The sequence below is a fragment of the Gadus morhua genome, chromosome 9 (assembly GCF_902167405.1).
Source record: "Gadus morhua chromosome 9, gadMor3.0, whole genome shotgun sequence".
NCBI lineage: Eukaryota > Metazoa > Chordata > Actinopteri > Gadiformes > Gadidae > Gadus > Gadus morhua.
The window spans coordinates 21,913,188-21,929,738 of record NC_044056.1 but is presented as its reverse complement, the minus strand read 5'-3'; the positions used below and the strand labels follow the sequence as shown (position 1 = coordinate 21,929,738).

General features: G+C 43.7%; 2 protein-coding genes and 1 long non-coding RNA gene across 3 annotated transcripts; 1 reads left to right on the top strand and 2 right to left on the bottom strand.

The window, feature by feature from the left end:
- Positions 1–5,912: 5,912 nt before the first annotated feature.
- On the bottom strand, positions 5,913–13,497 carry sema7a (semaphorin 7A (JohnMiltonHagen blood group)). The gene is made up of 14 exons (XM_030365416.1): positions 12,800–13,497; positions 12,443–12,582; positions 12,053–12,094; positions 11,849–11,944; positions 11,618–11,720; positions 11,344–11,454; positions 10,955–11,097; positions 9,335–9,513; positions 8,964–9,072; positions 8,244–8,442; positions 7,970–8,082; positions 7,734–7,879; positions 7,538–7,596; positions 5,913–7,277 (listed from the first exon to the last, which is right to left on the bottom strand). Exons 1-14 carry the CDS (start codon positions 12,915–12,917, stop codon positions 6,871–6,873), a joined length of 1,965 nt encoding a protein of 654 aa, XP_030221276.1. The 5' UTR covers positions 12,918–13,497; the 3' UTR covers positions 5,913–6,870.
- Positions 13,498–13,606: 109 nt separating this feature from the next.
- commd4 (COMM domain containing 4) lies at positions 13,607–15,492 on the top strand. Its single transcript, XM_030365419.1, has 8 exons — positions 13,607–13,676; positions 13,905–13,976; positions 14,085–14,150; positions 14,234–14,273; positions 14,375–14,494; positions 14,766–14,846; positions 14,958–15,134; positions 15,241–15,492. Exons 1-8 carry the CDS (start codon positions 13,674–13,676, stop codon positions 15,279–15,281), a joined length of 600 nt encoding a protein of 199 aa, XP_030221279.1. The 5' UTR covers positions 13,607–13,673; the 3' UTR covers positions 15,282–15,492.
- Positions 15,493–15,547: 55 nt separating this feature from the next.
- Positions 15,548–16,475, bottom strand: LOC115550420 (uncharacterized). The gene is made up of 2 exons (XR_003977896.1): positions 16,347–16,475; positions 15,548–15,928 (listed from the first exon to the last, which is right to left on the bottom strand). It is a non-coding gene; the product is annotated as an uncharacterized LOC115550420 (long non-coding RNA).
- Positions 16,476–16,551: the final 76 nt, after the last annotated feature.

Below are 16,551 nucleotides of genomic sequence, written 5' to 3'. Positions count from 1 at the left end.
GGAGGGGTGGGGGTTGATTCTCGTTCTCAACTCAAGTTAATCTCCGTGGGGTCTATGATGCATGCTGTGTCAAACTTGAGAGGAGGCTTCCTACAACCTCACACCTATTAAGGCAGTTTGTGTTCAGTTGGCCTTGCAACATATATTAAAATATCAAGGAGACTCGTAAAGACGTGACTGCATGGTATGAACTCTGTTCCTTTAATGGCTTCCGCTACTCGTTGCCTAGGTTACATACAGAAAGTTCTAACCCCGTATTACAACTCATATACTACATCCCCCTTTCTGACTTAAGGATGCTGTCTAAGAAGATGCATAACTAAAAAATAAAACTTCTGTTAAGAAAACTTTGCCATGGTTTGTTACTGGAAGGCGGGACCCCTCTGGAAGGCAAGGTAGAGGGCGGGCCCCTTCTGGAAGGTTTAGAAGGCAGGACCCCTCTGGAAGGCAAGGTAGAGGGCGGGCCCCTTCTGGAAGGTTTAGAAGGAGGGACTCCTCTGGAAGGCAAGGTAGAGGGCGGGCCCCTTCTGGAAGGTTTAGAAGGCGGGACCCCTCTGGAAGGCAAGGTAGAGGGCGGGCCCCTTCTGGAAGGTTTAGAAGGCGGGACCCCTCTGGAAGGCAAGGTAGAGGGCGGGACCCTTCTGGAAGGTTTAGAAGGCGGGACCCCTCTGGAAGGCAAGGTAGAGGGCGGGCCCCTTCTGGAAGGTCTGGAAGTTCTGGAAGAGGGGCACCCTCAGGAAGGAGTAGGGTTCAGGAACCGGACAGGGCTCGGGGACCGGAGTCAGCTCAGGGGCTGGAGAGAAATGTTGAACCGGATGGCACTCCACACTCAACACCCCCACTCTGATAGTCCGTAAGGCACCCTCCAACCCGGGCCTTGAAGAGACAGCGCTGCACTTACGCCCCAACACAGCCTCCAACAAAAAGAGCGTCCGCTGGGTCCAATGATGGTCGGATCATTCTGTCACGGTTAGCGGGTGGCAGGCAGGCTGGTAGGACCCAATAGCAGACAGTTCAATAAAATGATAATTTATTAACGCAAAAGGCAAGGAACACGGGTGACGCGGGTGACACAGGGAACACAGGGAACACAGGGAACACAGGGAACACACAGGACACAACTCACCACAAACTAAAATGATCCGACAAGGAACAAAGGAAAGATAAGGGCTTAAATACCAAACACACACAGGGCAGGCACGCCACGAGTAACAGCTGAAACACATTAGGGGAGGGAGCAGTAATCACACAGGAGGGAAACTTGACCGGACATGGGGAGAAACAAGACAGAGATACCAAAGTAAAACAGGAAACACCAAACAAGACAAGGAACTGACCATGACACGCTTTTCAACAACATTTACTTTAACAACATTTGCAAATCCCTTTCTCTCTTTTTTTTTTTACGAACAGTCATAGTCTTTTAGGTACACTGGAGGTACTCTCATTCTGGAAGGCACAAGTCCTTCTTTTACTGGTGTCTGCTGCCCCGAGTCACAGGGATCTTCAGGTGTGACAGGTGGGTTCACCGCAGTGGATGCACCATCCTCAGGTAAGTCGGTGTGTGTTGCTGGTGCAATGGGGGTGGGCGAGAGATGGTACCTGTTTCTCCGCAGAGTGCCCCTAGGGTCTCCACAATGTAGGATTGTGGAGTGCTTGCATTTGACACCACTGTGGCTCTCTCAAGTATGTCCTTGACCCACACATGGTCACCTTGTCGGAGGAGTGGCATGTTTCGAGCTCTGTGATGACGGTCGTAGTTCAGTTTGCCTGTTCAGTTCTTTTTAGACTGTTCATGTCTGTCCATCCAGGGTTTAGCTGAGATGGGATGACAGGGACAGGTGTTCTAATGTTTCTGCCCATGAGGAGCTCTGCTGGACTGTGTCCATTCGCCAAAGGAGCGGCGCGTTAGGCCATGAGGCCAAGGTAAGGGTCACTGGATTTCTATAGGATGACTTTGATTGTCCTAACGGCCCGCTCTGCCTCATCTTTGCTTTGGGGAAGTGGGGGCTGGATGTGACATGGCTGAAACCCCACTCTCGAACAAACTTTCTGAAGTACTCGGATGCAAATTGTGGCCCATTGTCTGAGCGCACCACATCTGGTATGCCATGACGTGCAAATATGGATTTGAAGTGCTCCACCACCGCCTCAGATGTTGTATCAGTGAGTTTGGCTACTTCAAAGAATCTGGAAAAGTAGTCTACAATGACCAGATAGTGCTCATTATTTTCTGTCTGCAATAGATCTGCCCCCACAGTGGACCATGGTCTTGCTGGGAACTCAGGGGGTTGCAGTGTTTCTCTAAAGTTGGTTCTCTCCCGACTGCAAACATCAGCTGTGTCAGGTCTTTGCTAAGGCCTGGCCACCACACAGATTGCTTGGCCCTATCTCTGCATTTAGTGAGTCCCTGGTGGCCCTCATGCCGTTTGTTCAGCATATCTGCGTGACACTGTGACACTGAATAATAACTATTCTACAGCCGTAAAGTAGCAAACCCTCATTAACTGTTAGCTCACCTGAGAACGGCAGGTAGGGATGGAATGCTCTTTGCATGGAGAATTTATCGGGCCAGCCCTCCTTGCTGTATCTCTAGTGTGTAGTAGTAGTAAGTATTTTGTCTGTAACTGGCAGGTTTTCCATCACAGTGTCCACGTACAGGCTCACCTCTTCTTCCTGTAAGCCCTCCGCTGTGTTCTCGATTGGCGCTCTGGAGAGCACGTCAGCAGTGGCGATGTCCTTGCCTGGCACATGTGAGATGGTGTAAGAGAACCTCATCAGCCGTATACATAGACGCTGTATGCAAGGTGGCAGTTCATCCAGACTCTTTGAGCCTAGCAGGGGAACCAAAGGCTTGTGATCTGTCTCTACGTGGAAGTCCTTTCCTATAAGGAACTCAGCAAATCTCTCACAGGCCCTTGTTGTGGCCAAAGCTTCTTTTTCGATTTGAGCATACCGCTGTTCGGCGTTGTTCAGGGCTCTCGAAGCATATGCCACCGGCTTCCAGTCTTTTTCATTTCGTCGCTGGAGGAGAACAGCACCCATGCCGTGTGAAGATGAATCTGCTGTGAAGGTGTGTCTGCATTTGGGTCGTACAAGGCAAGACCCAGCGGTGTTGTAAGCTCAGCCTTAATCTGTTCAAAGGCTTGCTGCTGTTATGGACCCCAGGCCCACATTTTTGATTTCCTCAATAGATCTCAGAGAGGGCGCGTTTTCTCAGCCAGGTGAGGCAGGAATTTTCCCAGATGATTGGTCATTCCCAAGAAGCGCCTCACCTCACTGACGTTACTGGGCTCTGCCATGGCTTTCACAGCACCCACCTTGTCAGGGTCTTCACTGACTCCAGTGGCGTCGATAAGTTGTCCCAGGAACTTTATCCTGCTCTTTGAGAAGTCACATTTGTCATTGAGTGTCACCCCTGCCTCCTGCAGACGTGTCAATGTCTTCCTTAGCCTCTCATCTTGCTCACATTGCGTGGCACCCCATATGAGCAAAACGTCCACCTGACATACAACACATTCCAGGCCCTCCAGGATACGAGACATGAGTTTTTGGAAGTGCTCTGGAGGCTGTCCTTAAGTGTGCTTGACAGATGGTAGTGGATGCTTCTCCCTCATCACTGACCTGTTCAGCTCCGTGAGGTCGGTGCAAATCCTGACTCGGCCAGTGCTCTTGGGCACCACAACCATGGCTGTACACCATGCTGTAGGCTCCTCCACCTTTGAAATCACTCCTTGCTGCTCCATGCGAGTGAGCTCTTGTCTCACATTTGGCATGAGTGGGAGAGATATGCGTCTCGGGGTCGAGAGAGAAAAGGGCTTTGCTCCTGGCTTCAGCACAATGGTTTACTGGTTTACTCTCCCTCCATTTTCCCTAGTCCAGAGAAAAGCTTTGGAAACTCTCTTTTCACAGTCTCTTTTGTATCCAGGCTTATGTTATTCCCGCGAGCAACCAGTTGAAGGCTCATGGCGGCTAGTTCACCCAGGAGTGGCGTACGTAGCCCATCAACAACATACACTTCCTCTTGTGTGCTTTTGTTACCCTTACTGAGAGTAGCTGTACATTTTCCATTCACCTTTAATGCTGTCCCTCCTGGTCCATAAATATTCTTTGTGGCTCTGGACAGTTTGCTGAACTGGTCCTGGGTGTACAACTTGGCTGGGATTGCAGTGTTTAAGATGCACTGCTCCAGTGCATCTTAAACACTGATTTGTGATTGTCCACTTTTACCTTTGTCTTCCATGGGCAGGCACCTGTGGAATCCACAGAGCCCCAAAACGCAATGTCCTCATCGCTGTATTCCTCATCGCTGTCTTCCTCAGTCACTGCAGCTACATGAACTCCCAGTTTTTTTTTATTTGGCAGACTCTAGCATAATGTCCTTTCTTTCGGCACTGGTTACACACAGCCTCTCTAGCTGGACACTGCCGCGGATGATGCCCTCATGTGTCCACGCATCTGTTACATTGTGTTTGTCTTTCCAGTGTCTCTTTATGAGATGTCTTCCTATCTCGCTGCTTGCTTTGCTTTGAGCCGCTGCGCTGCCACGATTGCATACTGTCTAGCTGAGTGCTACTGGCTTCTGCTTTAAAGTTTGTTTTTAGCATTTCAAGTTGCTTCTTTACCTGCTCACTTTGTCCTGCCTTGTTAATTGACTTCTCCAACGTCAATTCAGGGTCCATCTGCAACTGTTCTGAAAGGTGTTTATCCCTCAGGGCCACGACTAGACGATCTCTCACCATTTCGTCGCGCAGAGCGCCGTATCCGCAGTACTCAGCAAGGCAATGCAGCGAGGTGTGAAAGCTGTCCGCTGACTCGCCGACTTCTTGTTGCCTCTGGTTGAATTTAGCCCGTTCGAATATAATGTTCCTGCATGTTACGAAATGTGCTTCCAGCTTATCTTTTACAGTACCATATAGTCTCCCGCCTCGTCTGCGTTTAAATGCCTGTTCTCCCATTGAGTAAATAAACGCATTGACCTGATTTTCCTCATCCTGAGCGTCCATTCCAGACGCGATGCGAAATCTGTCTAATCGTTTTATCCATTTCGTCCACTCTTCTGCCTTGAACGAAAACGGATCCGGAGGCTTAACTTGGTACTGGGCCATCGTTGCTCCCGCCGTTAAGATACTAACGCTAACTCACTGACTGGCTTGCCTAACCAAACTCGGCGAATACTCACTCAAACAATGCATCTATACTTGTGTACCAAGCAGTTGACTCTACACTACCACTTTGCAGCTTACTATCTTAACTTCTGACAACATGTTCAGTTGGCCTTGCAACATATATTCAAATATCAAGGAGACTCGTAGAGAAGTGACTGCATGATATGAACTCTGTTCCTTTAATGGTTTCCGCTACTCGTAACCTAGGTTACATACAGAACGTTCCAACCCTGTATTACAACTAATACTACCGTTTGTTTAATAGGTACTTCCTAAAGTTTTGTATTTAAAATATATATATATATCTTATAGGCCTATAGAATATAATTTCATATGAATAATGAAACGACTCATGAATTCGGTCGATGAATGAATATGCTGTATTGCTGTCTTGTATTTATTTACAGGCCAGCCTTGACCTTATCAAACATGGCGGCGACGCGCACGATGCGCAGCAACGGTCAAAGCAAGAAGCTTGATTGGCTGAGATGCTCCTCCAGTCAAAATACAAATAGAAAGTAGGGGGGGGGGGGATTAGCTTTGGGGAGCATTGTTGGAGCGTGCATGAGTGTGTGAGTTCCATATAGAGGCCGTGCCTATATGGAACAAGTTTTGGGGCTCTAGAGTCAATAAGGGTTAGGGTTTGTAGGGTTAGGTCTTCTCCCCCCCCCCCCCCCCCCACCCCCCCCCACCCCCCTCAACAACTTCAAGAGACCCCCACAAAGATGGAATCATAACCCTGCATGGAAGTGTAAGTTAACTTTATAAATATGAAAGATTGCTCCATACAACATAGGCCTATAACACCAACAACATAGTAAATCTATGAAGGCCTAGAAAAAAATACAGTTCAATGTTATTGCGAAACAGATTCCTTCCAACTATTTACTAAAAATGCAATCAATAATTTATATACGAATAAAGGGCAACATATCGATCAGCAATGAGGTTGGAGTAGGCTACCCACATAAAGCTGTTTGATTCTCATCGTTTGCTAATAAATAAACTAAAATATAATAAACTAAATATAGTATAATTTACAGATAAATGATGAATTCATTTTAAAGCATGTTCACAGTTAAAATTTAGAACGAGAATGAATGTTTGGATGTTTTCATTAACTGGTATTTACTATTCTGTGAAAAATACAGACAGGGCTGGGTTGAAAGCCAATTAAGTCAAAGATCTAAATCCTGTTCTCAACCTCAACGGACCACAAAGATTGTATCATAGGCAGTGGGCTTTTAAGATTAAAGAGTAGCAGGGAAAACACAATCAGCAAGTTGGGAATTCAAAAATGGTCATACAAAATGCATGTTGTCCTTAGGAAAATTCATTCAGCTCTGGAATGACTTGCCTGAGAATGTTATAAAGAAAAAAAGATCTTGGGAAGCCCTTTTTTAACCTTGTTTCCAAGAGACGACCAAATAAATAAGTTATTCTCATATTATGCATACACGCACGCACCACACACACTCTTTGATATTTCTCTATTAATAACAACAATGTAAAGTGCTTGTGAAGAACAAAAGCAGTTAGTTCTCTCTCTCTCTCTCTCTCTCTCTCTGACCTTAAAGTGTGTGGCAAGACACTAAACAGCTTGATCCCTTATTCCCAGACAGCCACCTCTAATGAGTGTGCACAGCTTGTTAGAAGTGAAGCGATCCAACCAAGCGATTGCGTTGCTATTCTGGGGCACCTCCTAATCGCCAAGCCATGCAACAACCACCGCAGTGGCTGAAATCAGGACGACCCAATCGACACGCCACACAGAAATGCGTTCACTGTGGTTTCTGGGGTCCGGCGCGGGTGGCATGGTGAGCAGGTATTCTGCCACCAGTCTGGTGTAGCCTCGCTCCTGGGAGAAGCACTGGTGGCGGCCGTAGCTGCCGGACTTCAGGGCCGGGATGAGGTGCAGGCATTGGGACCCCATCTGCTGACAGGAGCTGGTGTCGCCACCTACGTGCTTCCACACGTAGGTGGCGTGGTACGAGTCTATTGGGCAGGACAAGTAGAAGGGAACGCCCAGCGGGACCACGTGGGCCGCCCTGGAGACTGCTTGGGTGGGGCGCACCGTTTCCTGTCTGTTCTTGTCGAGGGTCTTTGGCTCTAGATGAGAAAGAACATGGAGGGGGGTGGAAGAGACCCTTTGGTTGGTTGGGGTGTGTGTGTGTGTGTGTGTGTGAGTGTGTGTGTGTGTGTGTGTGTGTGTGTGTGTGGTGTGTGTGTGTGTGTGTGTGTGTGTGTGTGTGTGTGTGTGTGTGTGTGTGTGTGTGTGTGTGTGTGTGTGTGTGTGTGTGTGTCAGGATGCCCTTGATATATCATAAGATTATAACTCCTTGATGTGATGATATGGTATTAGAGCTTACCATCAAACGCTGTTGTACAAACACCCGTTGTTTGCTCAATTATATTTTGAATACCCCCCCTGTGGAAGTAAAGGCTTTCATCAGACATAGTCCTGCTTGTCTTGTTCAACAGGGATAACTTTACTTAGAATAATGTGGGACAAATTCACAAGTGGAAATTTGATTAAGCTGTCAGTAAAGTTCCTACTCTACACACATGATGGTTGATGTGCATCGATTCTGAGTCCAAGCGCAGTAGGGGTCCCTGGAGAGGACACACTCTGCACAGGAGCTGTTGTAGTGGTGACACTGTGGGAGGTCAAGGATAAAGACCTCCTCTGCAAAACTTACTATCAGCTTTTTCTGTAGGCAGGAAATAAAGACATTTTCAATAAATGAGACAGCCCTCTTAAATAAAGCAGCTATTAAAAAAACAAAAAAAAAAAAAAACACCTTCTTGGAGGAAAGTATCATTGACTGAACGGATGAGTGGTTGGAGAGATGGGTTTCTGAAATGATGAAAGTATCCGAACCAAGCTCTAAGCACTTATGGATTTTACCGGTGTCTGTAGAAATAAAACACAAACACACAACAATAACTTAAAATGTGAAAATAATAAGTCTGGGAAGCACTCTCAATCACCAGGACTTAAGATGATGTGCGGAGGAATGTTCTGGACCATAGTCAGTCATTTCCATGCTGTCCATCCGCACTGAGGCGACCTACCGGTGGCCAGAAGCAGAACGTTGTATGTGTGCTGGTCAGCGGCTCTCACGCGGTCCACGGCCAGCTTTGTGTAGTTGTAGCTGCTGACGTAGAAGGGAGCCAGTGGGTGTATGGAGGAGTGGAGCCACTCGCTCATTTCAGAGTGGTCCTTCACCACGTTTAACGTTGCATACGGTAGGCCCCGGCTGTTTTTTACACACTGGAATACAACGTGGGCACAGGATAGTCGTAGTTTAGAGGGGCAGCATGCAAACGATAAACAGGAAAGAAACCAGGAAGACTCAAGGGTAAAACCTGTTTACTGTTTCACTCAGTCTAACTGATTACATTGGGCATGAATGGTGCTGTCGACCAATCGAGACAGGGGAAAATACTTTGTGGTTGTGTCCTCCTTGAATTAATTCTTGCAAACAACCTTGATGACATTCTGATTAATCCTGACTCATTTTACTGAGATGAGGGTTATAACCCTGCTTAGACTACACTAGATACCATTTCCTTAGGCAGGACTTTGTTTAGACACAAGAAGATTCAGAACTAAATTAGGAACTACTTTTTATAGGTTTACATATGAGTAGCTAGGATATAATTACTCATGTAACAGAACCCTTTAGATATGAAAGTCCCAACTTAATTTTTTTCAGTGCAATAATTCCCAAAAGAGTAAATATTGGCGGTAACCCGGAAATAAACAAAATCCAAAGAGTAAAATAACCTTACAGTTCCTGGCCTTGGGTCGGGAATGTCTCCTTCATAACCCTTGAAGTTCGACTTCTCAAATACGTCATCAATATCTGCCATCGAATATACACAAACTGCTGTAGAATTCCTGAAAGATTAATTGATTCCATGAGTTAGCGAGCAGACCATGAAATAGTTCTGAAGTGTTACGCATTTGCCGGATGCAATACTGCATCTCAGCCATGCTATAGAGTCTATAGCACGGCTTCTAGTCACACTAAAGTGACATTATATAGCCTATACTACAGACTATAGTGTCACTTTAGTGAGACAAGAATTGCTTCAGCTTGAGGTGTGTTGCGCGTCAGTGTGTTGCGCGTCAGTGTCAGGGGGTCGGGGGATTCTCTCACCAGCTGCTTGTGAAGAGTGCATAGACCCTGCTGTCACGCCAGTTGTCTGCGTGCAACACATACACGTCTAGGAGGTGGTTGAAGTAGAGCGACTCCTTTGGATAGCCACACACCAGCCGAGCCTTCAGGAAAGACGTCCACGTGTTCTGGAAGAATCTCTTTGAGCCGCCTTCATCCACCTGAAGGAACAGCAGCAGATGGCAAAGGAACATGTTAATAGTTATATATTTATAATATCTATATATATCATTTAATTATTGCACTGCGCAAACCACACCAAGGAATGAGGAAGAATAATGGTGGAAACTTCCATACCTAAAAGGGTTCTTGTTACTTAAATATTTATATCCAAGCAACTCGTAATTAACCCCATATATATATATATATATATATATATATATATATAAATATTGTAGCGGGCCTGTGGGTGTGGGGTTTCCATGCTACCAGTTCGGATAGATAAAATGACACAACATCGAGAGCAGGTCCAAAGCCGAATGGTTTATTTACTGAGTAAACCAAACCAGGGTGGGAAAAGGGTCATCAGAATATCAGAATATCTTATTTGCTACAGTACAAGGTCAGTCCAACACCTTCCACCTGTCTCTCTCCCTTAGGGCGTACCACGCTATCAGGCCATCACACAGATCCTGCCGGTCCTTTGCTTGCCCTAGCCTCCCTAGCTCCAGCTCTAGCTCCAACTTCCGCTTCACATGTCTGTTTGCTAGCCCTCTGAAGCCCCAGCTCCCCAGCTCCATCAGGGTAGTAACGGTGCCTTTTCAAATGTGTGTGCATGTGTGTGTGGATATACATATATACATATATATATATATATATATATATATATATATATATATATATATATATATATATATACATACATACATAGATAGGTAGTAGTTTTTAGTTGCCGTGATGGAGGCGAAAGCAGTTTGAGACCAGACTCCATGTCTAACAAGTGGAATTGAAAAGGTGCTGTGTTAGCAGCAGCCCACTGAAAAACAGCCGTAGTTCTGTTTGCACAGGTGGTGGGAGTGGAAAGACGCCTCTATCAGCAAAGACAACTGAGCTTCAAGGGCAGCAGAAGGTTCTCATGAAGACAATGAGGCTGATTTATACTCCGTATCAGTGTCCTCTTCGGCTCTCGATGCCCTCCCAGCTTTCCGGTTAGATCAGATGAATAAATAACAACCTCCCAGCTCGTCTCACATTACATGATGACGATTTAAAAACTGCACGATAAAATAAACAATGCAGGGAGGGAGATGGGGCAAAAAAAAAAAAAAACAGGTATGGGGCACTCTAAAGCACCTTCCAGAAGATCCCAGAATGCAATAATAGTGCAAAAAAAAGAAATTTAAATCAAAATAAGAAGAAAAGTGTGCAGATATCGTGCCGTATAATGTTGCCTTAATGGTGTTCATATTTAAATATATGACATTATAATAATTAGGATTGATAACATAAGAACCTAATTATTTAAAAATACTAAAATAGTACAAAAATGGTGTGCAATGGTTTCAGTAAAAACATTACTGTTTCCAGACTATCGCCTTGGGTCCCCATCAGGATGATTGCTTTAGTTATGTTTGATTATGTCTAACTGTGATGGTCCATTACCTTGCAAACTCTGGCTACCCTCGTGACCCAAGGGTCCGCTTCGGGACTGCTGTCCGAATTCTTTTCCCGGAAAAAAATGTAAATCTTCTCATTCTCTCGGTCTTCTTTCCGCCTCACCCAGGATGCGGCAACAAAGGTGGGCTCTGTTGAGACGGACGGGGGATGGGGAGGGGGAGGGGGAGAAAGTTCCACTCTGTTTACAAGTAACTTTTAAAGTGAAAGAAGAAATGAGGAGATGAAGATGTCAGTTTTAAGTTGTCTCCAATCAGATGGGTTGAAGTACATTCGACTGCCCAACCCATAAAAGGTGGGTAATGTTGTATGAATCTTTGATGGGACAATAAAAGGAAAGTATAAATAGGCCTATATTAGTCATGCTGTATACTGACCTGACACCCAGTTGTCATACATCCATACGTTAGTTCTACTGCCGGCTTTTCTTCTGAACTGCAGAGAACTACCATCGTATTCCAAAGGGGCCGCAGCGTATAAGTCCCCCTCTAGGAACACCAGATATTCATTACCTCTGTTTTCAAATGATATACTTCTGTTGTGACAGTATGTGAGTTTGTGCAAATAACAAAATATAAATAAATCCACAATAATACCAGTTTTGTTTACGTTGAATGTTTTGTGTTGATGCAAAGGGAGTTGTACACATACCTACTGTCAGGGAGAGCCGGTTCTGTGTATAAACATATGGTGAAATCCCTGTTCCATCGTAGCTCTCTACTATTTCACTTGACCGATTGCCCACCTGGGAATACTATCAACCACACAGAAAATACTTAACTCCCGCCGACGACAGGGAAAATCACGCTAATTAAAAGAGCAAACAAAAAAGGCCCACCCAGACATTTAACAGAACACATCGTCATCATCAAAGATACTGACCAGCTTCCAACACTGTGGCTTGTATCCGTTGGTTCCACAGACAAACAAGCTATCTTGAAATTCTTCGATGACAGTAATGACATTTCTGCAGGGTCCCTGTATAGAACAGTTATACCAGAATTAAGCTGATAATTAAGGTTTATTGGGAGCATTATTCAGAACTTTGGAAATGTCCCTCTTTTAGTAATATCTAGTCCTACTAACCTGTGAACACACCTCATTGGCTGATTTATTCAATTGAAATGTCTGCAAATGATGACAACAAATCAAACATGAAATTTTGTGAACACACACATTATCTTCATAAGAATTTGTGCAAATAGACATCTTTGTTATTCTTTTCACCAACAGCTGTTCGTGACCGGGACCTTGCCATACTGACATAAAGGCCATTGTCAACAGCCCTTTTTAGTATTGCCTGCATTGGAGCTTGTTGACCAAACACACCTTTGTTCCAAACAGGATGGGATGGTTAATAAAATATACATTATACTGACATTGGTATATTTAGTGTATGAGGATAACATAAAGGACACTAAAGTAGATATAGTGCTTAAAAAATAAAACATATAAAGAATAATTAATTATTCCTACCTCCATAACATAATTACTATCCACATCAATCTTTAGCACAAAATCAGTGCCTCCCAAATATAGAACATCTTTGGTGTCTTGTAGAAATAATACGGTAAAGTTCTGATCGGTTGGATGCTGAAGTTGAATAGGAATTGTATCTATAAAGAATGTAGAAGAAAAGATTAGGGTTAAACAGAACAATATTTTTCAAATAAAAAACTCATTTTAACAAGTGAGAGCATACGGGCACTGTAGCCTACATGGTTGAAATAGATTAACAGAGCTTAACCTCAGATGCTTAAATCCATTAGCCTACTAGAAATAGGATACTGGATGAGGTGTGTTTCAAATTGTAAAAGGCTATATGGACCTTACCTCCGTTCAGGAAAAGTCTCGGCTTATCTTGTCCCAGATTTGGTATGTCCGTCAGAATCACACGAGTCAGATGGAAGTTCAATAATAATACGATGGAGAGGTCAATAAGAGGCATCATTGCATCTTTTTGTTATTTTTTTATTGCGCATGTTGCGCTATATCCTGTTCTTCGCCATGACAACAAGGAGCACAAAACGACTCTACATATTACTCCGACACAATACACTGCCGAGGCGCTGAGGGGTAGCTCTGATCCCGAATTCAAGGCGGAGCTCCTTAGCACAAAGCAGCTTTTCATTTTGTACTAGTATTAATATTATGATAAATGGTATTCAACTCATTTTATATAGCGTTATATCCAAGGGTGTAGTGGTGAAATAAGAGGTGGGTAAACTATGAATACTTCAATGTGATTCGCAACCAATGGTAGTACATTTACTGTATTGGGAGGTAGCTAAACTCTGAAGTGAGAAGTGGATAAACTCTGTTTCTCAAATTTCAGAGGTGGGTAAACTGCGTTTACTTGCGTTTAGCGTCCACTACAGCCCTGGTTATATCTATAAATGAATTATGAATTATAACATCTAAAGAATCCACCACATAATCAGCCCTTACAGTCAGGTCTGTCCATTTCCCCTTGCTCAGCATGCAGTTTTCCACCGATGTTTTACCCATAAAGTGAGTTTTATTTATATTTAAAATAGACACTTTCACAAGAGGCATAATAGTGGTTCCTGATAATGAATGAAATATCGATTGTACGCATCGACCAACCATTGGTGTCATCAAGACCCGCCTTCCCTGCAACCCACCAATCAAAGAATGTGCCTTTTTACTTCCGGAGTTTGAATCAGCTGACATAAAAACAACCACCATGGCAAGTAACGTTGTAGTTTATCATAATAATCGTTATTTCTTCGGAAATCTATATATATATCTATATATCCAATGATAAACTGTCATTTATATTTGTATGTGTTACCGCTTCTCCATTTAATAAAAGGGGAGCCATCCCTACTTGTAACTGCAAGACGAACGATGTGTCTGAATACACGCTTTTGCTAGGAAAGACCTTTTCATTGTCTATTTGGTTTATTTGTTTTAGCGATTTCGTTTCTGTGGCGATTTGGATTGCCCGGACTGGGTTCTTGCGGAGATCAGCACGTTGGCGAAAATTGTAAGTGCTGGTGTAAGTGCTAATTGATAGGGAGGACATGTCAGCTTTCACTGGTTCTTTATGTTTTGGGCATAAATCTAAAATGTTCCATGCCTCCCGATATTATAGTCAAGTGTAAAGATGAAACTCCTCTGTGCTCAAGTACTGAAAGATCTGCTTGAAGAGGGCATTGATGTAAGTAAATACAAATCGTTTTACTCTTAAAATAAATACGCATTATTGGCGTCGATAACTCGAGTCCTGTCTTATCGTTTCAGTATGAAAAGGTTTCAAAGCTCACTGCAGATGCAAAGTTTGGTAAGTCACCTTCTTGCGTTATTTTGTGCGCTTTACCAGCAAAGCAAAAGTAGGCCTACCCCATTCAGTAATTACACTGCATGCATCCGTCCACATTGCAGAGAGTGGGGACATCAAAGCCAGCGTTGCAGTGCTCAGCTTCATTCTATCCAGTGCAGCAAAACACAACGTTGAGAGTGAAAGTCTATCAAGTGAGCTCCAGCAACTAGGCCTGCCAAAAGGTGAGTCGGATAAAATCATCTACGTATTTGCCGGACTGAGAAAATAATGCACACGATTATTTTGGGGAAATGTAATAAATAGAAAAAATAGCAATGTACATTACTACCTCTATGTATTAATTATAATGTGATGTATTATAAATCATTTTCACATTGTGAAAAACTGGAGTTGGTTCCCAGTCTGCACACTTAGTGGCAGCCCACTGCTCCTATCAAAGAAGGATGGGTGAATCGCAGTTATTCATTTTCTTCTCCTTGTCCTTGTCCTCAGAGCACACATCAGGCCTTTGTAAATCCTATGAAGACAAGCACAGTGCACTGCAGGACAAACTTCGTGAGAAGAGCCTTAGATGTGAGTGTTCGGGCCCTCGGGAGAAAGGGGACGATAACAAAAAAAGACTTTTCGTCCCGAGTTACATGATGGGGCCCTGTGTGTTTTTTCACACGGCACCGTGTGTTTCAGTGAGCCGACTGAACTCCGTGTCCTGGCGGGTGGACTGCATACTCAGCTCCAGTGAGCTGAAGGAGGTCAACGAGCCAACTGTGCATCTCAAACTGCAGGCGCAGGGAGCAGAGTCCGGCTCTGCAGAGACCACTGTTGTGTCGGTTTCTGCTGAGAAGTTCAGGGTCTTGCTTACAGGTTTGTTTTGTTATGGCTTACATAAGCTCTTGTCTCTATTTTTATATATTTTGTTTTTAGAGGTTTGAGCTTAATCTGATGTGTGGGTCTGTGTCTCTTTCCATAGAGCTAAAACAAGCACAAGCTATGATGAATGCACTACAATGAAGAAAGATTGCCTGAAATATTGGATACAATTTCATTATATCCATTAATAATGAATGATCATCTTTTGTTCATAAATTGCAAATTGTATTCTTCTCTTTGCCATTATTGCCTATCTCTGTCAATTGTCAGTCATTTCATGCTTGAACTAACATTGTAAATGTTTTTTTTTAATTAATATTTGACATTTGAAAATAAAACTATGCTTACAGTTGAAGTGTGTAGTATTTAGTGCCATTTAGTGGAAAGAACATTGCAGAGAGGGAATACATTATTCGTAAGTATGTTTTAATTAATGTATTGTCACATGAAATTAAGAATAGCGTTTTTGTTTCCCTAGAATGAGGCTTTTACGTCTGCATATATAGGGAGCAAGCCTCTTCCATAGGGGCTGCCATGTTTCTACTGAATCCCAGAATGGACCAACAGTTCTAGGAACAAGGGGTGGTGTGTCTACAAATGGCTATGACCCAACACTGTGGCGTTATAATATAATAGGCAGAAAAGATGAAACCCTCTGTCAGAACCCCTTTCTTAGTGAAGAGCATGCACCATCCTTTCGCCATACTATAATATGTATTTAGAGTTTTGCAGGGCTTGTACATCGTCACGTCACATTGCTATGATGTTGCCTTCATTCCGGAAGTAGCCTATAGGAGCAGAAAAATGTTATAGGGATGGTAAAAAGTTCGACAGCATTTGTAGTGTAATAAGGATGTTTATGGTAGTAATAGTGTTTTGGCATTGTTTAGTAGGCCTAATTAATCTTGGATTATGCCATCATGGATCGATATAGTTGTGTTTGAAACTGCCAGTGTTTCTCCTGTGAGTTGTGGCTAAACAAAGTTTTGATAAGCCTAGCATATGGATTGTTTACATTTATTTAGAATTTACATAGCTACAACTTTAGTACAACTACTAATCTTGAGTACTCTAGTGTCGGCAACAAAAAAAATCCCATGATGCATTATGATGTACAAGCCTTTTTGTAGCAATGGTGATTTGGTTATTGATTTGTTAATCGTGAAAATATTTGTCACTTAGGGCAGGCAATAACTTTATATTTACATTATTTAGTATTCATGGTGTGTTCTTGAATCCTCGGACGCCAGCCTTCCGAGTTGCATGGAACGTGACGAACGCCACACTTCCGGTCTCCGAGCATTCATAGCATTATTCATAGCGCTCCGTTGTGATTGCGATCGTAATTTCCGGTTAGTGCACCACGCAGTATTCGATTTGGAACAACACTGACATCTGAAAATTAGCGCAC